This window comes from Stegostoma tigrinum, chromosome 2, assembly GCF_030684315.1.
Source record: "Stegostoma tigrinum isolate sSteTig4 chromosome 2, sSteTig4.hap1, whole genome shotgun sequence".
Classification (NCBI taxonomy): Eukaryota; Metazoa; Chordata; class Chondrichthyes; order Orectolobiformes; family Stegostomatidae; genus Stegostoma; species Stegostoma tigrinum.
Genome location: NC_081355.1, coordinates 94016767 through 94043471, shown reverse-complemented (window position 1 = coordinate 94043471; position 26705 = coordinate 94016767). Strand labels below are relative to the sequence as shown.

Here is a 26705-nt window from a genome sequence, read left to right as displayed (position 1 = left end):
TTAGTCATTAACATGACTACTTTCAAGTAAAGCAAAGTCCCTGTGATTAAAATATCATTGAAACTGTGGTTTCAATTTTCCCCATTATTTAAAGTACTTGAATTCCAAATTATTCCTGATCATTAGATGCACGGAGTAAGTAAACAATGAGAATTATGTCAATGCAAGTCTTTGAAAGGAAGGCAAATTAAGTAAGAAAGATAATCAAATTAAATTATAATTGAATATAACAATGTATTCTATGAACACAGTGATGAAAATCAGAGGCACTTAGGACCACTAAGGAATGTACATGATTGATCACCTTGAGGGTACTGGAGAAATGGCTGAATTATTAACTAACATAGTGTAATTTTTTAGTCGGAAGGAGAACATGGTAAATATCGAACTAGAGGAGATACCAGAAAATAAATACCATTTGATGTAGAAAGCAGGATGATAATTAATTTAATGAATCTAATCTGGAGAGGATAATGCTTATGATGTCGATGGATTGCATCCTTTCATGTTAGACAAAGTTTAGGTGGACAGTAAATGTGATTCATGTTTATAAAGCGGAGGTAAAATGAATTTGGGAAACTATAGACCATTTAGCTTAATGGTGGTAGAAAAGGCGATGAAATCCTTGTGCAGTAGAAGAATATGAAAAAAACAATATCATAGCGCAGATTCTAAAAGAGAAGGAAATTTGAAATGACCAGACTATATTAGAAAGGTTCAAAACAAGCAGAAGCTCAATTAATTTGAAATCTGTTATCAATAGACATTTCTAGCCAGAGATTTAAATAGCTGTGAAACTAATGCAGGCAATCGAAGTTAAGATACAACCCACAATTCTTTCTTAATGGCAAAAAAAACCCTTGAACCGCATGGTCTATCTACTCCAATTTCTTTGCAGCTATAAACTGATTTCTGCAGTTGCATATTTCCGTCTTGAAAATGTTGAATACAAATTGAATATTTTATAGGAATGCTTCCAAAAATGCACTACCTTCTCTTAAGCTCATGACATCACATCAATTGATTTGGTTTCCAGGAAGCTGTTCGCTGTTCAGTCATTCAGGTATGGTATTCAGAAATGCTAATCTGTGCATTTTATGCATTTGCAATATTCCAATATGTACGAAAATTTAAACTAATGGAACACGGTACATATCAGTTGATTCCTCTTTTGCTCTTGAAAAATATCAAGAAAAAGAACTTCAAATTGCTGCAGCACATGCAGGTAATTTAATTTTACAATTTTGGTGGAAATCTTTGAAACCAGAGTGCCCTCTGGTGTACTGAACAGTTTTGTTCTTTTAAAATCAAAACTCTATCTAACATTTTCCATTGCTATGTTTTATTTGAAATTCACTTTTGTCGAATTAGTGATGTGTGTTAATCATCATGCCTTTTTTTTAAAAAAAAAGGCCTTTTCTTGAAGATCAAATTAAATATCCTGTTTAAATAATATGCATCGATTGAACAAGAATGTGCACTGAAGAACAGAAGATAAGATATTGTGGTTGGTTGGCTCGCTGAGCTGGTTCATTGTTCTGCAGACATTGCATTACCCTCCTGGGTAACGCCATCAGTGCAGCCTCAGATGAAATGCTGTTGTGTTTTCCCATTTGTTATTTAAACTCTGGTATCTGTTGAGTTGAGTTACCTCACTTCTGGTTTTCCTTCACAGTGGAGTATAGAGAGCTCTTAAGTGTTTGTTGATGACCTTAGTGGAGAACCAGGCCTCTAGGAATTCCTGTACTTGCCTCTGCTTGGCCTGTCCCAGGATCCTGGTGTTGTCCCAATCAAACAAATCCAAATCAAACTTTTTCTCCGTGTTGTTGGAAATGAGTGAGTATTGGTCGTTATTTTTTTGTTGCTAGTTGATGTTGGTGTACTTTTGTGGCTAATTTCCTACCTGCCTGCCCAATATAATAATTGTTGCACTCTTTGCAGGGGATCTTGTATATCACGTTGGCCCTGTCCATAGTGGGTAAGGGTCTTTGGTTCGGGTTAGCTGTTGGTGTAGGGTGATTTGAGTTTGTGTGCTACTCTGCCCTGTCGTCGTAGGACTCTTGTCAGTTCAAATGTATCCACGGTGTAAGGTAGTGTAATGAGTGTGTCGGGATGTGCAATATCTTCCTGGTGTCGTTTGTGTAATAGGCATCTTCTCAACCAGTTTTTCAGGTATCCATTGACCTTGAATACTTGGAGGAGGTACTTGTTTTTTGGTGTAGTTCTGTGTTGCTGCAATGTATTGCCCGTTTGGAGTCGAGTTTTCATGCAACTTCATTTGTGGGTGTTAGGGTAGTTGCTGTTAAAATTCAGGACTTGGTCAATGTGTGTGATTTTCCTGTGTACCTTTTGTTCGGAATTTCTCACTGGTCCTGCGTTCCACTATGATGCCAAGGAATGGGAGCTGTTTGTTCTTTTCCTCTTTCTTGGTGAATCTGATCCCAGTGAGAGTGTTGCTGATTGGTTCAGGTGTCTCCTGTAGTTTGGTCCGTTTAATAATTACAAAGGTGTCATCCACGTATCGTATCCATAGTTCTGGTTGGATTAGTGGAAGGGACATGCTTTCGAGCTTCTGCACCACTGCTTCAGCTATTTGTGCGAAGGAAAACTGGAAGTGAGGTAACTCCATGAACACCAGAGTTTAAACACCATGTGGGAAAACACAACAGCACTTCATCAGAGGCTGCACTGACCATGTTACCTAGCAGGATAATGAAACATCTGCGGAACAACCAACCAGCTTGCTGAGCCAACCAACTGCAGTATCCACAACCTGAGCTACAAATCTACTCAAAAGCCTTAAGGTAAGATAATTGTATGCTGGCACACTTATAGAAAAAAAGAGTGCAATTATTCGGATCATTTCTGAGGATGAAAAAAAGTACAAAACATTACTTGCTCTGACAGAAATTGCTTCAGCTCTTATTAAAATTCAGAAGATATCTGCCCACAAGAGACAATGGCTTTTTCACTCCACCTATGTTCACAGGGTGACAAAAGTTGCAATAGTGAAAGCATGCATAATGTTTCAAATTAATAATGCATGCTGATGATAACAAGTTCAGATGGTCAGTGAATTGGATAATAAGACTGACAAAGAGTAGGTGAGACTTCTCTCCCAACCAAAACGAATCCAAAAGTATCATGAAAGCACAAGGAGAGTGGATCAGATCATGAACCAAAGTGGGCATTTGCACACAGGCAGGCGGTATGTGTGAAATTCTAAATGATCACTTTGAATCTGTCCTTATCAAAGGAGATGCTCCCAATGACATAATCAAGGAGGTTGTTAAGATACTGCGTTTAAACTTTTTGAGTCACCTGATCCTGATGGGATGCGCCTGAGTGCTGGAGGAATAAAAAGAGCCATTCAGAGGCTGCAGCTATAATTTTCTGGCTCTCCTTAGACACAGGAGCTTTACTACAAGATTGCTATTTGCCCATTTCAGTATTGTTCAAAAGCTGTATGAGGATATGCCAAGCAACAAGTTTACCCTTCATTGGGAAGATCATAATTTGAGACAGCATTAACTCACTAGGACGTGTGAATTATTTTAGGAAAGCCAACACAGATTCATTAAAAGACAAATCATGTTTAATTTAATTTACGTTCTTTGATTAGACAATGGAGAGGGCTGATGAAGGTCATATGGTTGATATGTGTATGGGGTTCTGACAGGCAGTTAATAGTTTGTCAACTAATTCGAAGTCTGTGGAGTAAAAGGGATAGCGACAGCAGAGATTGCAAGAATAGTGATGGATGGAAGAAGTTATGTGGTGAATCTTTCCAAAATATATTAATCACCCTGACTGTTTCAATAGGCTGTACTTCCAGCTGGTTGAGAACTTGCTTATGCTGTGAAGTGGATACTAAGCATTCAAAAGGATATGGAGGAGCAGATGTGTGCCTGACCGCATTGGTACTTGCATGACAGCCATTTTTGGTTATGGATAATCACTGTGATTTGATAAAGATTATCATGAGATCATCAGAAATCGGAGCAGCAGTAGGTTATTTGACCCTTCAAGTCTGTTCCATTTTTCATGTTCCATTAAACCCTTTACTTCCTTGTCGATCAAAAATCTATCTAAGGAAAGCTTAAATATATTTGATGAGCTAGTCTCTTCCATTGACTGGGATAATGACTTCCACTATTAATTTCCCTTTGTATGGTTGAAATAGTAATGTTGACAATGATTTCTCTTTGGCAGAAGCATGTTGACTAGACCTGATTGTGTAATAATTTTTGAAATGTCTTGTTGGTGCTTGCTTAAAATGGATTTAAGCATTTTCATAATGGTAGATTTTAGGCCAACTGGTTTCTGGACGATTTTTACCAACTTCTCTTTTTGAATAGGTGCTACATTTTGAGGTTTTCCAATCTGCTGGGGGCCTTTCCAGAAAATAGGCAGTTTTGGAATGATACAACTGATTAATCTACTGACTCTGCATCTATTTTGTAAGACTGTCAAATGCAAGCCAAGGAATGTGTCAGCCTTGGGAGAACTATTACTTTTTCAGTAGTGATTGAGATTGTTTTAATTTCCTCTGCTTTGCTCCCTTTCTATTTTCCTTGGAATTTTCTGTCTCATATTGTGCAGGCAGATACAAAATGTCTGTTTAATATTTCTGTCATTTCATTAGTGCTTCCCATTAAATCCCCAGTCTCATCCTCTGTGAAACCAAAGCTCAGATAGCTACTGTATTTATAGAAGCACTTGCTGTCCATTTTAAAATTTCTTGTTAACTTTCTCTCATACTGCCAATTTTGGGAACCTTGTTCTAGAACATATTGTTTTAAGAAACTATCCTGCATCCATCGTGTGAACTTCTCCTTTAGGCTACCTTTACTGACTTGATTTTGCCTAGTATCTATGAAGATTAAAATCCCCCATGATCATAGCAGTACCTTTCTTAAAGCCCTTGCTGTTTCTTGGCAGGTGCTGTCATGGACCTATAACACTAATCTCACCTGTTTCTTTCTCCCTTTGCTATTTCATTTAACTCCACCCAAACTAATTCTGAACCAGTATCATTTGTCACTACTATATTGATGTCATCTTCCTTGAACAGTTACCTAACCTCCATTTTCTTTATTTTTCTGCCTTCTTTGAATGTCAAATAATATTGAATATTTGGCTCCCAGATATTTGAGAGGCAAAGTGGCAATTGTATTCCTTTTTTTGAGTCAGACATTTACAGCGTAGGAAGCCATTCAGACAATTGCGTCCAGTTTGTCAGCAAACTTCTGACGACACTAATTCTCTTTTCCAATTTCTGGCCCATAGCCCTGGAGGGCGGTATCTAAATACTGCTTGAATGGAATGAGAGTTTCTGACACAGCCACCATTTCAAACAGAGTTCCCCATTTCCACACTCTCTGGGTGAAAAGGCTTTCTCAATATTCCTCCTTTCCTACCTGTTACCTTAAATTTTTCCTTTGTAGTTGGTTGGCTGCTTTTCTAATCGGGGAACAAAATACCTTCCTATGTACCCGTCTTCATCTTTTATAGTCTCATACACTTATTGGGTCTTCTCCACGGCAAAACAACCGCACCCTTTCCAATCTTGACAACTCAGATTCCAGAGCCCCTGCACCTTAGCCTAGTTGTATCCTTCCGTTGAGGTGGTGACCAGAATTTAACGCAGTACTCATTTGTGGCTTAATCACTTTGCTGTACAGTACTAGCGTATGCTCCTTGCTCTTGCCTTAACTAATAAAAATAAGTATCCCATATGCCACCTTAATCATCTCATCTACCTGCTCTGCTACCTTCAATGGTCATTTTATTCTGTCAATTTATCCATCCTGTTATGAATTATGTGTATTCAGATGTAGAATCTGCAATTATTTTTACCATTATCTCCCACTTTGACTTAAGACATAAGAAGTAGGAACCAAATTACACCGTTCAGCTCATCAATCCTGCTTTGCCACTCAATTAAAACCGAAAGAACTGTGGATGCTGTAAATCAGGAACAAAGTTGGAAACGCTCAGCAGGCCTGTCAGATTCTGCGAAGGAAAAAAGTTTTTTTTTTGTTGCCTTTTAATAGGTTTTGTGAGGACTGATGTCCTCACATCTACTTTCATAGAACATAGAACATAGAAAAGTACAGCACAGTACAAGCCCTTCGGCCCACGGTGTTGTGCGTGGAATAATCCTAATCCAAAAATAAAATAACCTAACCTACATTCCCCTCAATTCACTGCTGGCCATGTGCATGTCCAGCAGTTGCTTAAATGTCACTAATGACTCTGCTTCCACGACTTCCACTGGCAAAGTATTCCATGCGCTCACAACTTTCTGGGTGAAGAACCTCCCTCTGACGTCTCCTCTATACCTTCCTCCTAACACCTTAAAACTATGACCCCTCGTGGCAGTCAATCCTGCCCTGGGGAAAAGTCTCTGGCTATCGACTCTATCCATGCCTCTCATTACCTTGTACACCTCCATCAGGTCACCTCTCTTCCTCCTTCTCTCCAGAGGGAAAAGTACGAGCTCAGTCAACCTCTCCTTGTAAAACAATCTCTCCCAGTTCAGGCAGCATCCTGATAAACCTCCTTTGCACCCTCTCCAAAGCCTCCACATCTTTCCTATAATAGTGCAACCAGAACTGGATACAATATTCCAAAACACCAAGATCCCGCTGCTCCTCCACACTGCCGAGAATCCTGCCTTTAATCCGGTCTTCCTGTCTTTTCCTCATGACCCGTGATTACCCCGTGGTGAAGCGTCTTTCTTCGCCTTAAATATACCCAAGGACTCTGCCACCAGACCTCTCTGTAGCAAGGACTTCCAAAGATACTCAACCCTCAAGAAAATTCTCCACCATCTTAAATTGATACCCCTTAATTCTGAGACTAAGACCTCTAGTCTTTGCTCTTATATGAGGAGAACATCCTCTCAGCAATCTCCGGTCAAGCCCCTTAATAATCCTGTACATATCAATGAGATCACCTGTCATTTTTCTGAACTCAAGTGAGTCAAGTCCAAACGTGTTTAATCTTTGCTCATAAGACAATCCCTTCATACCAGAGATCATTCTAACAAACTGCCTCCACTGAGTTAATATCTTTCCTTAAATAAATTGACCAAAACTCCTCAACACTACGCCAGATGTGGCTTCACCAGCACCCTGTCCAACTGCAGTTCAGCTTTCCTACTCTTATACTCCAATCCCGTTGAAATAAGAGCCAACATTCCATTAGCCTTCCTGATTACCTTTGCATCCTTTGTTTCATGCACAAGTACCGCCAGGTTCCTTTGTGTTGCAAGTTTCTGTGGTTTTTCTCCATTTACTTAATGTTCTGTTCTTATGTTCTCCCTTCTAAAATGAACAACTTAAAATTTTCCTACACTATACTCCATTTGCCAGCTTCTTGCCCACTTATTTAATCTATCAATATCTCTCTGTAAATCATTTGTATCCCTTTCAAAACCAGCTTTTCCATCTATTTGTGTCACCCACAAATGTAGCTATGGTACATTAACTTCCTTTCTCCAAGTCATGAATATACATTGTAAACAGTTACAGGCCAAACAGTGATCCCTATGGAATGTCCCTGGTCATAGGTCACCAACCTGAGGAAGAAGCCCTTATCCCCTGCTGTTTCCTCCCCATTAGCCAATTTTTTTCTTCCATGCTAATAGACCACTTCCAACACAGTGAATTCCAACACTACTCTATCCACTGATTGAGACTTCCTTGAAAAGCTAATAAATTAGTCAGACACAATTTCCCTTTCATGAAGCCATGCTGACTCTACTTGATGAGATTTTGATTTTCCAAATGTTCTGCTATTACTTCCTTAATAATTGCAATACTTTACTGACGGTAGATGTTAGGCTACTTGACCTTTGGCCACCTGCTTTTTGCCTCCCCTTTTTTGAATAGGGGTGTCACATTAGCAGTTTTTCAATCCTCTAGTATTTCTCCAAAATTAGTAATTTTTCAAAAATTGTAATCGATGGATCCACTATCACTGTCGCTACTTCTTTTAGGATCCTAAGATGAAGGCAGCAGGACCAGGGAAGTTTATCTGCCTTTAGCCCCATTAGAATATCTCTTCTTTAGTGATGGTGATAGTACTTAATTCCTCCATATTCTTTAATATAATGGCATGGTCGAAGTATCTTCCACACTCAAGACTGATGAAAGTATCCATTTAATTCCTTTGCCTTGTTCCCCAAAACTGTCTCTTCAGACATTTCTATGATGCCAGTCTTCACTTTGACCCCTCTCTTCCTTTTTGAAGGAAGTCTTATAGTCAGTTTTCATACTTGTAACTAGTTTGCCCTCATTTTCTGTCTTTATCATCTTTTCATTTCTGCTTCGATGGATTCTAAATTTATTCTAGTCCTCAGGCTGTCATTTGAGTTCTTTTAATTTCATACTGTTCTTAACATTCTTGTTTAGTTACAGTAATTTTATCCCTCTCTTAGAATCTTTCCTCCTTACTGGAATGGATTTTTGCTGAGAACAATGAATTAACTCCTTAAACGTCTGCCACGACTTGCTGACTGTCATTCCTTTAATCTAGCTGCCCAGTTCACTTTAGCTAACTCAATCCTCTTTTCATTGTTATTCCCTTTATTAAAGTTAAACAGTTACTTCTGACCAAGTTCCTTACTTTCAAACTGAATATTAAATTCCATCATGGTGTTGCGGTCATTAGTTCCTTGGGGATCTTTTACTCAGAGGTCATTTATTAAACCCATTTTATTACTTATGACCAGCTCTAAGATAACTCTCTCTCTGGCTGGCTTCATGACAGATTGCTTTTGGGAACTGTTTCAAATGTGCTTAATGAATTTTTTGTCACAGCTACACTTTCCAGTCTGATTAACCCGAATCAACACGATGATTTAAGTAACCCAGAATTATTGCTGTATCCTTTTTACGTGCAGTGTTGATTTACAGCTTTTCCCAGAGTGGTTAAAGCACTGCTGTACCAAAGTCTTCTTGCCTTTTGCTGTTTTTTTTTCTTGCCTCCATCCAAATGAGCTCTACATCGTCTGAGCGTTGATCATGTCTCAGTGGTCTTCATTTCTTCCTAAGAGTGCTACTCCAACCTTTTCCATCCCTCATGTCTCTCCAGAAAGTAAAATATCTCCTAATGTTAAGTTCCCAGTTCTCATTTACTTTATTCCAGATGTTTTGTGCATTAAGATACAAAACCTTTGTTCTATTATTGAATTTCCCTCCGTCTTTATGGTTCCTTGATTCAATGTGGTAGTCACACGTTCTTTCCCCTTTTATTTTATAGTAATAATCAATGCCGTCACTAATCTAAGTTTCTACCTGTCCTTTACTTTTGATTTTATAATTTTCCATGCAACTGAATCCACGTCCCCATTATTTAGCTAATCCACCATCCTAATTATGCATTTCGCCAGCACCCTGGTCCCAGCATGATTCAGGTGGAGCCAATCACATCGGAGCACCTCCCTCGTACTCCAGTAATGGTGTCGTTGTGCCATGATTTAGACAACTGGATCTTTTCCCTCCCATTCCAAATTAGCCTGCAGTCCTGATAAGAAATCCTGAAGTCAGGCACCAGGCAGGCAGAACAGCCTTTGTGAGCTTCTGGATGCCAGTGTGAGCAAGGGCAAACACAGTTGTAGTACCTCCTTGCAGCTGCAAGAATGTTGGCTCAAGAATTATTTATCTAGAGGCCGAGCTGTTGACACCTTCACACTTTAGCAACGAAAAAAATTACCTTGACGGTTTATTCCAGAACCTGGTCACGCCATTAAATGTAGTGTGTCCAACAGAGATAAGAGATTGTTACCCTCATTCCACCTAGGCTGTGTGCCGCTCCAACGTTCTGTGCATGGCAATCAGCATACAAATCGCAGCACTGACTTCAATTCCAGAAGTTGCTGCTGCGCACAACCCTGCCCAACTGATAAGAAAATTAGAGTGAACATAGGTGTGTTTGCAAGCAGGGCAAGTAAGAGAGTGCAGGAATTTTAGCCTTCACGGTTTTCCAACAGATTTGAGGATTTCTTTGTTTGGATGAGAGTCAGGGCTGCAGGATGAATGAGCTAACTGACAACAAAACTGAGCAGTAAACCATTCAAGGAGAGTTGTGCAGGAAGCAGAAATGTGCTGCTCGTGGCGGACAGTGTAGTGAGAGAATTTGGAATTGTTCTCTGCAGGCGACTGTTGTTTGTCTGTGCTGAGATTCAGGATATCTGCTTCAGGCTGGAGAAGAAACTTCAAAGGACGGTATCCAGTGGTCATGGTCCTAATTAGTACTAAAAGCACAGGTAGAACTGGGAAGGGAGGGAGTAATAAAACTTAGATGCTAAATTGAAAAGCAGAAGCTTAAACAGGAAAAAAAAAATTCGGTTTATGACCCATACCATTTGCAAAGTGGCAAAGGATGAACCTGATATGAAAATTCTTATGTGGCTCAAAGACTAGTATGAGCGATAACAAAGTGTAGAGCCGGATGAACACAGCAGGCCAAGCAGCATCTCAGGAACACAAAAGCTGATGTTTCGGGCCTGGACCCTTATGAGAGAATTGGTTTCTGGTTTGTGAGGCTCTGCCGCCACTTCTGGGGAAAGTGACATATGTACTGTTGGGACTGTTGCTAGGATTGGTGTTCTCGCGGGCTTTAAACTAATCAAAGCATGTAAAAGATCACGTCTGGGTGAATGTAATCAAGTGGTAGAATTGAGGCAGAAGAACAAAGTAATAATGTGGAAAATGAAGGTCAGAGAATGTCAAAAAGGGACAGAGACAAATAAGCTAATAATATATTAGTGGGCAAGACTAAATGCTTCAAAGATAACAAAAAGCAAAACTAAACTTTCTCTATCTGAATGTATGTAACATCAGAAGGTTCGCAATGTAATTCCTCAGGATTTGGTACTTGGTCTTTCAGCTTAGACTTTGTACAGGGTATAATTTCACAATTGAAATGTGTCTCAAATTTTGGGTGTATTGTGAACTGTGTAGTGCTTGTTGATTTGAGTTTGAGTGTACAAGCTGGTGAAATGGACAGCCAAATGGCTGCAGCTAAGTGTAGGTATAAGTTTTAGTAGGAATAATAAGACATAATAAAGTGAGATAGGTGATATTATATTATCCACTTTAGTGAAAGGAGTCGATATGAGTGTATTCCTTAAATTGTGAGTGGTTGCAAAGTGTACATATACAAAGCAACCTGCATGTTCTTGTTAATAATTCACTGAAGGCACCAGGCAGGTGTAGCAAATTATTAGGAAGGCTAATGAAATGCTAGCATTTATTGCAAGAGATTTGAGTGCAGGGTATTGGGGATAATGTCGGTAAAAGACACTGAGGTCAAACATGATCGCATTAACTGCAAAGCAGACTCAACAAGTTGAATACCTACACTTGTTTCTAGGTTCTTAAGTGTACAATTTTAAAGATGCTGCAGTCTCACAGGAACACTGGTGTAAGTAATTTCAAATGGCTTGGCAATCTGAGAAAATGGTTAAAACAGCCTGTGAGATTTATAAATAAAAGCATAGATTATTAACAGCAAGGAGGCCATGAACTTTATAAATCACTTGTTCCACCACAAATGGATGAGGGAACTAGAGTTAGAAGAGAATAAGACCATAAGACACAGGAACAGGAGTAGGCCATTCAGCCCCTCAAGTCTGCTCCACCATACAGTAGGATCGTGGCTGATCTGACCCTCCTCTCATCCATTTTCCTGACTTTTCCCTGCACCCTTGATTCGCTACAAGAATCTGCCTATCTTAAGAAGGACCAAGTACTAAAGGTCGAGGAACCACATTGATTTCTGCACTAAAGGAAGGTATACAAACGTCACCATCATTATTCCCCATTTTACAGAAACCTTTAATATTCACATTGCCACGTTGTTTCTTATTCCATGGACTTCAACATTGTTGGCAAGTCTGTTGCGTGGTAATTTATGAAACAACTTTTAAAAGTTCATCCACACCACATCAATGACATTTACTCAATTCCCCTCTTCTCCCCCCCTTCTCTCGCTCGCCCGCCCTCTCGCCCGCCCCCCCCTCCCTCTCGCCCGCCCCCCCCTCCCTCTCGCCCGCCCCCCCCCTCCCTCTCGCCCGCCCCCCCCTCCCTCTCGCCCGCCCCCCCCTCCCTCTCGCCCGCCCCCCCTCCCTCTCGCCCGCCCCCCCTCCCTCTCGCCCGCCCCCCCCTCCCTCTCGCCCGCCCCCCCCTCCCTCTCGCCCGCCCCCCCCCCCCCTCTCGCCCGCCCCCCCCCCCCTCCCTCTCGCCCCCCCCCCCTCCCTCTCGCCCGCCCCCCCCCTCCCTCTCGCCCCCCCGCCCCCCCTCCCTCTCGCCCGCCCCCCCCCTCCCTCTCGCCCGCCCGCCCCCCCCTCCCTCTCGCCCGCCCCCCCCCTCCCTCTCGCCCGCCCCCCCCTCCCTCTCGCCCGCCCCCCCCTCCCTCTCGCCCGCCCCCCCCTCCCTCTCGCCCGCCCCCCCCTCCCTCTCGCCCGCCCCCCCCCTCCCTCTCGCCCGCCCCCCCCCCTCCCTCTCGCCCGCCCCCCCCCCTCCCTCTCGCCCGCCCCCCCCCCTCCCTCTCGCCCGCCCCCCCCCCTCCCTCTCGCCCGCCCCCCCCCTCCCTCTCGCCCGCCCCCCCCCTCCCTCTCGCCCGCCCCCCCCCTCCCTCTCGCCCGCCCCCCCCCTCCCTCTCGCCCGCCCCCCCCTCACTCGCGCCCGCCCCCCCCCTCACTCGCGCCCCCTCCCTCTCGCTCTAAGTTTCAAAGAATCTCAACCCTCTGAGAGAAGCAATTCCTCCTCATCTTATTCTTAAATTGGTACCTCTTAATTATTGAAACTATTCCTTTTATTCCTAGACTTTCCTGTGGAGGGTCGGGTGGGGTGGGTGTGGTGCGGTGCAAGCAACATCTTTTCTGCCTTTACCCTGACAGGCCACTTAAGAATCCAAATTTGTTTAAATGAGATCACCTGTCAATCTTCTAAATTCCAATAAGTGCGGTCCCAACCTGCTTAATCTTTTCTCAGTTAATCCCTTCATATCGGGGTTCGTTCTAGTGAACCTTGCAAAACTGCTGACAGCACTTTGCCTTCCTGATCACTGGCTGCCCCTATATGTGCTGCCATTGTGTTTCATGCACAAGTACCCGTAAGTCCCTTTGTATTGCAGCCTGCTGCATTTTTTTTCTATTTAATACTGACACTGCAGGGAGAAGTCGTCTTAGAGGAGATCTCATCAGATTCAAAATAGTGGGATCTCAACAGAGTCGATCGATAGGGAGAAACTCTAATGAGCCAACATTAAACTTTTTTCTCAACTGGTAGTGAAGACCTGGAATGTACTACCTGATAACATGGAGGCAGTTTCAATAGTTTTACACAAAGTAATTGATTGAATGCCTAAAGAGAAGAATTTTAGATAATGGAGTAAATGCGAGGGCAATGGGAGTAGCTGAGTTGCTCTTCCCAAGAGCAAATGGAGGCACAACAGGCTTAAATGGTTGCCTTAATTGTTGGAACCCTCTGATTCTATGAACTTCATAATCAGGTATTATCATTTGACTTGTAGTCCAGTGTCAATGGTGAGGACTCCCAGAGGAAACTCTTGCCTACTGTATACCACTGTGTCGCCACCCAAGTTGAGTCTGCCCTGTCAGTGACATACCCCAAGATGACTGTGTGTTTCTTGGGAATTGTCTCTAATATGTGATTATGTGAGTATGCCTAGTTCAGACAGTTGCTTGAATGATTTGAGAGACAGTTCTCTATTTTGGGATTGACCCCTAAGGAGTATGTTGCCGGTCTGACAAGAGTAAGCTTATCATTTCCAGTGCCTTCATGGATGCCAGGCATTGCTTTTTACAGATTTTAGTGTTTGATACAACTGAAAGGTGCTCTCTGAAATGACAGGGTAAACCAAAGAGCCATTCGTATAGCTCTGGCTCTGGAGTCACATGTAGGCCAAGTTAGAAGGGATAGCAGTTTTCCTTGAACCCCAATTGTTCCTGAGATATGAACAATTTAGATGAGATAACTAAATGTAATAAATATGACATCTGTAAGCTTCCAGATGACAGCTGGTTGGGAGAGTGAACTGTGAGGAAGATGCAGAGATGTTTCATTGTGACTTGGACCAATTGAGTGAGTGGGCAAATGCATGGCAGCTGAAATGTAATGGAGATGCACATGATTACTCACTTTGGTAGCAAAGACAGGAAGGGAGTTTATTATTTGAATGGCAATATATTGGGAAAGGGGAAGCTGCAGTGAGACCTAGTTGTCTTTGTGCACCAGTAGCAGAAATTCAGCATTCAAATGCAATAGATGGTGAAGAAGGCAACTGATATGTTGTCTTTCGTAGTGTGAGGATTCAAGTGCAGGAGCAGGGATTCTTGCTGCACTTGTATAGGGCTTTGGTGAAACTGTATCTGAAATATTTGTGCCATTTTAGCCTCGTTATCTAGGGAATGGTATTCTGGCTATGAGTGGAGTATGAAGAAGGGTTGCCAAGTTGATTGTTGTGATTGCACAACTGATGGATGAAGAGGAATTGGATTGGTTAGGATTATGTTCACTGGACTGTAGAATAATTGTGCAGGGGAATCTCAGAAGCCTACAAAATTCTAATGGATCCAAATACGGTAAAAGCAGGAAGGATGTTGCCAGTGACTGGGGAGTCCAGAACCAGGTGTCACAGTTTAATGATACAGGTAGGCCATTTAAGACTGAGGTAAAGACAAATTTCTACCCCCAGGGCATGTTGAGCACGTGAAATTCTTTGCTGCAGAAAGGAGTTGAGGCCAAAGCTTTGAGTGTAATCAAGCAGGAATTAGATATGATCCATAGGATGTGGGGAGAAAGTATGAGCAGAGTACCGAGTTAGATGATCGGCCATGATCTTAGTGAATGGTGGAGCATACTCAAAAGAGTTGAATGACCTATTCCTCCTATTTTTTAATATTTCCCTAGTGGCATTTGGCTTTTCATGACACTTAACAATGTCTTCACTATCATCATACGACGTCTAATTTCATGTTTGGTTGAATTTGAACCCAGGCCCCCAAAATATTATTTGGGTCTCTGGATTAGTAGTCTAGTGACAATGCCATTATGCCATTGTCTGCATATATGGTGTATGGGTTAAAGAATTCTGTTTCCAAAAGTGCTGTTTTTAAATGATTACTGTTCTTCAGGTTTCCATTGCTGAAATGGAGGCTTTTGTGCATGTTTTGTGTTGATTTGTCACATTAATATAAGCTTTTGAAATCATAGCATTATATTATTGATATGATTGATTCATAAATATTAGTGTTCTCACTGCAAACAACAACATCATGGGAAATTTGGTTAAGTAATCATTTTAACTGCGGATGTGCATTTGATTTTTGCATTCTATTTCAGGATAATGTTGACCGGACATCTCATAGGCCAAGAGAAGGAATTGGACCTGGTTTCCAAGCTTCCTGTAGTCATAACTCCCCGAACCACCAGGGTTAGTATTTGTTGCTTGGTTATTTCTTTAAGACACATTATGTTGCCAAGAGATTAATGTCACTGTATGACAATTTTTGGAGCTCCCATGACTGAACTAAGCGTCCCTCAGAAATGTTCACATGTTCACAAACAGAAGCAGCTAAGGAAACTGAACAAAAATTGATTGGAATACACTTTGATTTTAAAGTCCGAGTTGGAAACTGATGCAGCTGCCAGGGTGAAAAGAGTTTTTAGTTACATTCATTAAATTTGTGTTACTGTATTTCACTACCCTTGTATAATAATTTGACACAAATGCAGCATCATCTAAAGACTAAAATAATACCAAGAACTGCAGTTGCTGGAAGTCTGAAGCAAAACCAGGCAGTGCAGGAGAAACTCAGCAGCAACGGTAGGGAGAGAAACAAAGTACATGTTTTGAGTCCAGTGACCCTTCTGACAGATCACTAGACTCCAAAATGTTAACTCTGTTCTCTCTATAACTAAACCTACTCAGTTTCTCCTTTAATTTGTTTTTGCATCCTCTCAGGAGTCATATACAATAGTTTTAGCAATTAAATGAAAAAAAATGTTAGTTGGCTGTCAATGTTGATTCACTGGTAGCACACTTACCTTTAGTCAAAAGGACACAAGTTCATGTCCGTCTCAAAAAAAGGAACACAATTTTATAATTAGTACTAGGCCAGTTTAGGATGAAAATTAGAGACACTTTGTTTCCCCTCGTGGGCAGTGTAAATTTGCAGTTATCTCCTAACAAACTGTGGTGCTTAATAAGTTGAATGGTTTGAGTTCTGGAACTGAGTTTTGAATTGGTTGAGGATACGAATGGATATTGAACAATATGAATGGTATAATTGAGAGCCAGGTTGAATACGCAAAATTCAATAGGGCTTGTCCCTAAGAAGCAAGAAGAACAGAGTATACAAAGAAATTGGCCACTAACAAATTAAAAAGAATCTAAGAGTTGTCTGAGGGTACATGAATACCAAAATGGTGGAAAAAAAGAAGAGTGGGCCTCACGAGGGACCATGTAGGGTTTTTCGACTCTCAGTTGGGCCCATAGTTAAATGAGTACACTGTACGTATCTTTACCAAGGAGGGTGGTGCTGCCCAAGCCACAAAGAAAAATGAGGTATTTGACAGGCTAGCTAGACTTTCACTTTGAACAATTAACCACAACCAAATGGGATGAATCCAAGAAGGTTAGGATGGAAATTGCAGAAACACTGGCCATAATCATTCAATCCTCCTTCAATATTGGGGTGATGCCAGAGGTTTATCGAGATGTTATGTTTTTGTTTAAGGACTGGTATAAGAAGACTGAGGACTGCTTTAATAGTTATCGTTCTTTTGAAGCTTTCTTATACTGTTATGTTCAGATATTTACTCAGTACTCAAAATGTTTACTAAAAAATTCCTTCAAATTTGATAATCTGTTTTCCTTCACGTGTGAAGTATATTCTGTTTATCTGCAGGAGGTTATTTTGTTCTGAGTTTCTTTAAAAATTTCCTTTTCTGATCTATTTTCTTGTTCCCTTCCCACAAGATACAATACAGTAAGATCTGGGACTTGCACAGCTCTGTATGGGGAAATATGAGAAGGTATATGAGCCAAGGAGAAAAGTGAGTTAGCTCTGGGGAATTGAAGATGTCTTTCACGTTATGATGGATGGATGGACTGAATGAGATGGAGAAATAGAGATACTTCTTTAAAAATTAACAGCTAAAGAAGAGGATTCCACTGGGAGTTGGAGAGATGTTTTAGTGTGAGGAAAAAGTGTGGCCATTGACATTTGACCAGAGCAACACAGACAGTTGCCTAGGGGTGGAATCGATCCCAGGTCCCTGGCACTGTAAGGCAGCAGTGCCAGCCACTGGTGAAAAGAAATTATTTTTTAAAATAGATAATCTTACAATGATAAAATACTGAATGTGACTCTGTCTAAAAGTAATATTTTTAGTGCTGTGGTGGTTGTTTGGTAGTAACTGACTTATGCTTGCGAAAATTCATGACTTGTTCTGATATTGATAGTGAGCATATTTTAAATGCTGAGGCTATTCGCTCTGTACCAGTGTAGTGAGGTTTGTAGTTGAGAAGGACAAAGTGGACAACTTCTTAATTTGTGTTCATCAACTGCATGTGCAGACACCAAAAGGGACACACTCTCATTTATTCAGAAATGATGGGCATTGATATAGCTTCACCTTTATTATTATTACCCCACAGTGAATGTGAGCATAAACTATTGTATTTTAGATGGATAATGGATTGTGGAAAGTTGAGTTGGTGTCGCAGCTTAGAGTGTTACTGATAACAATTTCTACAGTTATTAAAGGCGTGGAGCAGAGTGTTAGTTGTTTAGGTGGGCAGTAATGTCGAGGTTGAAAAAGAATGCTTTAATTAGTAGTGGAGTAACATGTTACCTAGTTATGTTGGATGCCCAGTTGCACATCTTTCATATGAGATTGAAAAGATAAAAACAGAATTGGGGACATTTATGCCCAAGGTATGGAGCTGTTGAAATCTCAACAAGGTGGTCTTGGTTTAATCTACTTAATCGACTTACTAGAGAGTGATTCAAGTCATATGAAGATTATTGCCAGGATTTAATTGGGCATGGAATTGCCTATTTCACCCCAGACACGTTCCACTCAGATAATTGTAATTTTTTTCAAATGAAGATTTCTTAAAAAATTTACTTATCATTAGTAGTTATCAAAAGAAGGAAAGATATGCAGTGTGGGACAAAGTGCTCCTTCTATATTTTTGAGAATGAGTGGGACGGTAGGTAGAGAAACAGAGATTAAAAGCATGATTTATTTTCAGTATATTTGTATTCTATCAGGCCATCTGATATAGGTGAAGTGCAATACAGTATTTTCTTTATGTAAACAAATGTAGTACAGTAGTGAGAATTATTTCCTGTTTTGAACTAGAAATTTTGCATCCAGCAAAAATGTATTATGGTAGCAGCCTTTTGGACCATGACACAAGAGCAGAATTAGGTCATTCAGCCCATTAAGTCTGCTCTGCCATTCAATTGTGTTTGACATGTTTCTCCAGCCTTCTCCCTTTTAACCATTACTAATCAAGAACCTATCCATCTCTTTCTTGAATACACTGTGACTTAACCTCCACTGTGTGACAATAAGTTTCACAGATTTATCACTGTCTGAAAAAATTGTGCCTCATTTTCATTCTAAAAGGTGGTGCCTTCACTCTGAGATTGTGTTCTCCGGTCCTAGTCTCTCATACCAGTAGAAATATCTTCTGCACGTCTACTCTATTTCAAGCCTCTTAGTATTCTGTAATTTTCAAACAGATCCTGCTTCATTCTTCTAAACTCGATTGGGTACAGACCCAGAGTGCTCACCTGCTTCTCATATGTTGATCTCATCCCTGGGACCATTGTTGCAAACCTACTTTGAACTTATTTCAGGGCCAGTAGACCCTCCCTCAGATAGGGGGCCCAAAACAGCTCGTGATATTCAAATACCATCTGACCAGAACTTATTACAACCTCAGCAGTATATCTCTGCTCTTATATTCCAGCCGTTTTGAAATGAATGCCAAAGTTGCATTCACCTTCCTAACTACCAGCTTGAACCTGAATGTTAGTCTTCAGTGAATCGTGAATTAGGACTCCCAAGTTGCTTTGTGCTCCAGGTTTTCAAAGCCCTTCCACGTGTAGAAAATGATTTACACCTCTTCTTACTGCCAAAAATACATAATTTCACACTTTGCTACCGTGTATTCCATCTGCCACTTCTTTGCCCAATGTCCTAGTCTGTCCAAATCCTTTTATTCCCTTCAGCTAGTATGCTTGTCTCTCTATAAATAACGTGATTTTTTGGTGTTTTAGTTTGAGCAGGGGGTCAGTTGGCTGGTTGGCTCATTTGCAATGCAGATGATGTCAACAGTGTGGGTTTAATTCCCATACCATCCAAGGTTACCATGAAAGACTCTGCTCCTCAGTCTCTTCCTCGCTTGAGGTGGTGATCCTCAGGTTAAATCACCAGTGGCCTCCCTCTAATGAGAGAGCAGCCCGATGGTCCAGTAGAACTTGATCTTAACTTCAGTCATTGCTCAAGTTAGTAAAGTGAATTGAAGTAAATTGAAGAAAACATCAAAGTAAATTAACAAATAAGACTGTTCTCACAATGTTGTTAAGCCACCCATGCCTGTTTGGCATTCCGTCCTCAGTCTCTGATTTATATCCTGTAGGTCAAAAATTAACGAGCCTATATTTGAGCACTGTTCTGCCAGGGTTATCTCTTTTCAAAAAAAAGCCTAAATGTAGAGGTAAATCCACAAATAGTCCAGTGTCTGCTGTGCAAAATTATATTGCTTCCCTTTTACTGTGCATGTAATTCTACCGTACAAGTTTCATCATTGACATGACTGTGAACTTTTGTTCATTGAAATTTAAAATGAACTGACAAAAATTATGTTCTAGGTTTTGAATTGAGTGATGATGCTGTGTTTTCCTAGAAGTCTGCAGTTCCACTTGCTCTTGGGTCAGTTGGTTAATTCAGTCACTCTAGTGTGAGGCATACTTTCCCAAGCAATAAAAATCAAGCTATTGTACAGTACTGGTACTAGATGCAAGAAAAATAATTGCAGCAGTGCTATGCCAGTGCTCATTCTCTACACGAGCCTCCTTAAGCTTTATATCCAAACAAATCCTACCAACAGAGATAATGGGAACTGCAGACGCTGGAGAATCCGAGATAACGAAGTGTGGAGCTGGATGAACATAGCAGGCCAAGCAGCATCTTAGGAGCACAAAAGCTGATGTTTCAGGCCTAGACCCTTTTTCTGATAAAGGGTCTGGGCCCAAAATATCAGCTTTTGTGCTCCTAAGATGCTGCTTAGCCTGTTGTGTTCATCCATCTCCACACTTATGTTATCTCAAATCCTACCAACATATACTGTTCATTCCTCCTCATGTATCTAGCCAGTTTAATTTAAGTATATTTATAAAATGTGTCTTAATTATTCAGTGTGTGTATTTTTTTTAATGGCTTGAGCACACTTGCTGGCAGAATAGCGGTCTCTTATCTTGCTTGTGACTTTGCTGAGTTTCATTCTTTTGTTGGTTTCAGAAGTAAATTTAACTTGTGAATATCCAGCCATTTCATTTTTTTGTGAGTTGTTTCAGTAGTTCTTGCGGGGGGAAAATAAAAAAGCTTGCATGTAAATCTATGTTTCACAACTGAGATCTCCCAAAGCATTTGACGACTGAAGTCTTTTTTTTGAAGTTTAAATACAATTGTATAAGTAAACTTGTATGTTGACAGTGCTGAAAAAAACATTCCAGATATTCTCTGGAATTTTATTTTGATGCTGTTTTTTGCTGATAGCGCGCTTACATGGGAAGCACTCACAGCACATGCAAACCATCACCATTTAAAAGATATAGTATTGAATTAAAAATATGCTTAATGCTGTGGACCAGAGCAAGCCCCCTACAAATATATCAAGAAGATAGTTTAGGTTCTAACCTTTTATCTTATTTAAAGCAAGTGTAATGTACTCTGTTTCAGCTGTAATTTGATTGGTTACACTACTCGGCTTTAAGCAAAACACACGTTATTCTTACCCCCAGTTAAAATACAAATAAAAGAATAAAGAATTGATATAACTTTAACACGTTTGGAAATCTTAACAGAATAATAGATTATTTAACTACTGAATAGCAACTGTTCCAATTTACTAACATCCAAAAAACACACCCATGGCAAAGACAGATTGAGTTAAAAAGGTTGTTGCACATGCAATTCTGGCAGAGAAAACTGCAGCTTTTAACCATAACAAAGAAAATTCTGTTGGGGAGAGAGAGAGAGAGAGATGCGGACACGACGAGACATCTGTAGCCAACTTGAAAACCCCAACAAATGCTGAAAACTAAACTAAAAGTCTGGTTCTTTTGGAGCCTGACTCCATCCATCTATTGTTGCAACTGAAAAGAAAAGTTCAAGGCCTCACAAGCTGTTTACTTTACTGGCTTGGAGGAGACAGCTCTTTTACCAATAGCTAAAAACTGCACTTCAAAAAACAAAGCTGGACAAAATACCCTCTTTAAAGGCACGGTATGGTCATGTTTGTGAACAAACTTGGATTGGATCCTTTAGGATAAGAGAGAATATTAAATCACTGATACAGTAACCAAAGGGCACAGGTTCTTCATAGGGTGAATGGAATGTGGAACAGGAAGCAGAGAACAAGACAGCTAGCAAAGTGAGTTGAGAATGAAGGGGTGAGGGAATACACATCAGATTCCAATGTAGAACTGGTGTGTAATGATGTTGTCAGTGACACTGACTTCCTGTTCAAGTGTGATGCCAGAATACAATTTCTTTAAGAGGTATTGCTTGAAGGATAACTTAGTCCCAACACTGAACATCCTGGCTCTTACAAGTAGATGTAAGATCTTTCATATCTCTGTGAGCTAGTGGATAGGGCTTTAGTTTTGCATCAATCACCGTGCAGCAATCCTGAGATACCGAAGGAAAATATCCTCATTCATATTTCAAATGGGGCTTCCAACCATGTAAATATGATCAATGAACTAAGTCAAATATTGAGACTTTACATGCCAAAAACGCTTGTCAGATCCTTGTTAATCTGTGACCATTTGGGATAAACCTCAATTCAGAGGATGTAGATTGATCTCACCTCCACCTTTTCTTCTTCATATTTATCGCAGGAAATAGAGACATTGCTTTCATAAAAACAAGTGTATTTTTGCTTATGGAACTTGAGGTTTTTAAAGTGAATTGACTTATACAAATCCAAATAACATTTGTTACCACAAAACCTAGTGCATACTTCCAAATATAGTTGAGTGCATTGAGCTGTGAAAAGGCTGTAATAAAAGCGCTCTCGTGCAATATGAGCAATAGTTGAAAATACTTAATGAAAATAATTCTTCAGTATCGAATACTAAAGCCGCTTCAAAAATGTCATGCTATTTTCCTTGCAGAAGATGATGTAGACCTGGAGGCTTTGGTGAATGATATGAACTCTTCATTTGACAGTTTATATTCTATATGCTGTACCCAGTCAGAAACCGTTGCGCTTATCCAAAATGGTCAGCTTGCCTGTAGTCAGTTGGCGAGTTCAGAAACAAAGTCACCACAACCAATATCACCACGGCAGAAGCTGCGACGTTCTCAGCCAATGCACATTCTGACAGTCAGGTAAGATAAAGACAATTTTTCCTTATGATTTTGTTGTGTTTAATTTGTTAGTATCTTCTGTTTTTAATCGCTTCAAAATGAGGCCATAATTACCCCACACTCACTCATAAATTTGTTCTTATCCACATCTGATTTTTGTACTTAAATATTTTGCCTCATTCAGGAACTGAAGTGTGATGATTTTGTCAGGTATTGTTCGAAAAACATGATGATAAATCCTTGCTGTACATCATTTACAAGTTTCACATCTTGCGCATAAACATTTATATGTGGAACATTACTTCAAACTTGCAGAATATATGGGTATTAGAAAAGATGAAGTAACAGAAGTAACAAGACACTGCTGCTTTGCACTTAATATTCTCTCTGTACAGATATACCTTTGTCCTCAGAGTGCAGTACTCATCTGAATGATGATGAGCTTAATTTTGTTTGATTGAAGAGTTTGTGCGAACGTAAGAAATAGGAATGGAAATAGATCATGCTGTCCCACGCACCTGCCCCACCAATCAGTAAGATCATAGCTGATCTGTTTGTTCCAAATTCCATGTTTCTCAATGACCATTTCAAGGATACCACACAATTTCTACAGAACTGCAGTGATTTGGTTACCCTCAACAAAAACAAATTGGTCATGAATAATTCATCATCCTCCATATCAAGTTGCTAACAATTAAGTAATCTTTGTGGATTTATGCTATGTAGCTTTCAACGTAGGTGCTGGCACTATTCAATTATGACTTAGGCAAATTTTAAAGTGTTGCAATATTTCGAACAACTGGATCAACATTTCTAACAACTGAATCATTTTCCACCGTACATAATTTTGAAATATGTTGTCTTCTCTGGACTCATGAAATCAGAAGAAACCTCATGCTAAGTAGAAAGGCCAGAATGTTGAATGCCAAACACAGTACAGAAATACTCTCCAATCCTGGATTTGAAGAATTGCTTGGATCATGCGCACACAGTACACTAATGGAATGCAATTCTGTTTTGATTACAGTGGCACCAATATGTCTGAAATGCTACCCAAACACTACAACTTGCTTAACCTTTGTGTTCAACAATGGCTGAGTTACATCAGTTGAAGGGTTTCTGATCAGCCTTCTGATTCCCTGATTCTGGCAAAGCTCTCAAACATTTTGCCATTTAGATCTACATGTTTGCAGATGAATTCTCAGTACATGCTTCCTTTGACTTTGACCTTATTGTCAGCTACTAGTTTTATTTTCTGTTCTTATTACCAGCTATGTTTTCAGCCTGATCCTTCTCTCTGCAATTTCCATTAGAGTAGATATTTATGTCATTGTTAAATCCTTGTTTTAATCCATCACTCTGATTTTTTTTTTTAATGCTTGTTCTTGGGATTTAGATATTTCTGGCTAGGCCGGCATTTATTTCCCATCTCAAATTACCCTGAAACTGAATGGCTAGCTGTTACAGAATCAACCATATTGCTGGGGTCTGGAGTCATGTCAGCCTGGCCAGGTGAGAATGGCAGATTCCCTTCCCTAAAAGACACTAGGGAACCAGGTGGGGTTTTGTGACAAGCAGAAATGGTTATACGTTTTCCATTAGGTTAACTTTGATCCCAGAGTTTGTGGAATTCAAATTTTGCCATCTACTATGTTCGGATTCAAACTTTGTTCTCAGACCTTGAACCAGAGTTTCTGAGTTACTGATCCAGTGATATTTCTATGACCACCACCTCCGCATTTCTTTATACCAGGGAAATTTTTGGAGATTAAGCAAAAGGAGAAATTTGTCCACAGGATTTAGGCATTGCTGGCAAAGTCAGCCCGTGTTTCCTGTCCCTAGTTATCATCACTTTGATGTGACAAGGTTACAGAGCTTCACTCCAATGTGTTGATTGTATGTGTCCTGTGTGGGAGGAGAATGGAGGAGCGGTGAAAGTTTTGTGTGGCAGTTTCAGTCCTTTTCTCCTGTCCAGCCTCCAGTTTCTCGCATTCATGAACCACCTCTAGTCATTCATTGACTTACCCACACATGCACTCCCATCAGTCAAGCATGTGACTATCCAGTCATTTATCTAGTCATCCATTGACCTGCTCAGTCTCCCAGTCACTTACTCTCCCTTAGTCCTGCTTTCCCATTTGGAGGTTTTGTAATCAGTATCACTGAAGAGCAGCACAGAATGGCTCTGAAGATACTTCCTCTGTCCAGTCTAATTTTCCAGTTGTGTGGTCTGTTTAACACTCATCAATTCTGCAATCTGCACTGTATGATTCTACCTGCCCACTTTGCCAGTGGCTGGCCTGCCACTTAATTGTAGTTCAGAGGATGGCACTTGGACCGGCCTGGTCTAACCAATTGTCTACTATCTCTGAACAAGCATTAACATCCTGAAATCTACCACTGATCAGAAAGTTAACTGGACTAGTTGCATAAAATTACCCTGGCTTCCAGAGCCAGCGGTTTGGTGTTCTGCAGCAAGTGACACACCACCTGACTTGGGGAAGTCTTTCCACCAACTGCGGAGCATGAATCATGGGTGTTTGAATATTTGCTGTGTACCTCAATGAGCTTGATAATTTTGAGACAAAGCACTCACTTATTTGGCACCCAATTTGCCACAAGCATTTACTTGTTCTGTCATCAGCAGAAAGTGGCTAAAGTATATACCACTTACAAGATGCAACTTAGGAACTTGTGTGGATTCTTTGACAAGAGCAACACACTAATGGGGACAACTTCATCCACCAGTTCCTCTCCAAGTCTTTGTCCATCTTGAACGATCACGATATCACTGGATCAAAATCCTGAGGTACTCTTCATAATAACTCACTTGATACCTATATCAGAGAGTGCAACAATTCTCCAAAGCAGGAGAGTAACTGAATGTGAGTACACTCACCCACAACTTCATTCTTTCCAGAAAATGTGGTTTGCAGAGATTTTGGTTACTGAGATATTACTGCTTTGGATAACGTGAAGGAACTGGCATTTGACTTCACGTTCAGACTTCAATTGAAGTAAAAACAAAGATTTTTTTACTTCGGGAGTATTTTTCAGGAAGTTTGTGTTCATTTATCCATCACAGAAAAAGTGAGATTTCTTCTTCACTGTGGAAATTTTTGAAACTTGCGTTTTAGATATGAAGTGCAATTTCATATGATGGAAGAAGCTGCGTAAAAGATAGCTCAAAGGTCAAAGAAATGGCACAGATTTGTCAGTAACGTCACTTATCCCTAAACTTCAAGAAATTTGTCCACAAAGATCTAAGATCTTTGGCATGAATTTCACCCTGCCCAATGTTACTTACATTCAAATGTCAGCTATGGAGATCTCTGGCATCTGGCATCAAACAGGCTAAGTGGTGAATCATAGTGAATAACTGTCTCAGTAAACCAGAAAGTATAAGGTATTATTATCCTTCAATACCTCATCTTTCTTCAAAAAGCAATGCAAAAGTTGGGCCTTGCATATGGGAATGAGTTAGAAATTATTATAACAAACTTTAAAGCAGGTGTGTTTTAATGTTCTCAAATTTGCCATAGAGAAATTTGACTTTCCACAAATTTAAATTTATTTTCAGGAGCAGGGAGGTTGTTCGAAAGTCATTATGACTTAGTGAGCCATTTCAAACACAGCTCAACATTTTCAAGGGTTTTTTGATAAGACCATGAGTAAGACTTAAACGTCATGTCCAAGTGGTTTTAAAAATTTTTGTTGGCATCCCGTAGAGCAGCAGGGAGTATTAATGACAATTTCAAGAGTTCCATACTTAACATTGCCAAGATGTAAAGACAGTGGATGCTCATGATTATACCAAGATGATAATTTAAAAGTTTGGACCATTATGGACCATATTAGGAACACTAGTTGAAAATAGCAATACTATTGTGAATTTTCAGGTAAAAGTATTTTCATATTGACGCATGAAATTAAATGCCCATGTAAATCATTTCAAGAGGTTGATCAAGTTCCACTGAGTGTTAAGATGATTGTTTAAAAACTGATTTTGCGCCCTGAAGATTCTGCTGTAGAAAGGACAGAATGCCACAG

At 40.3% G+C, this 26705-nt stretch overlaps 1 protein-coding gene across 12 annotated transcripts in view; it reads left to right on the top strand.

Annotated features, from left to right (window-relative positions):
• grb10b (growth factor receptor-bound protein 10b) overlaps nucleotides 1–26705 on the top strand; it is a 173888-nt gene that overhangs the window by 60353 nt on the left and 86830 nt on the right. For all 12 annotated transcript variants that reach the window (XR_009447406.1, XM_048557100.2, XM_048557110.2 and 9 more), the window contains 2 exons: nucleotides 15381–15471; nucleotides 22460–22676. Coding sequence is in view for 11 of the 12 variants with exons in the window: in XM_048557100.2 (XP_048413057.2) it covers nucleotides 15381–15471; nucleotides 22460–22676 (308 nt within the window). In the remaining variant the exon portion in view is untranslated. The remainder of the gene's footprint in view (nucleotides 1–15380; nucleotides 15472–22459; nucleotides 22677–26705) is intronic.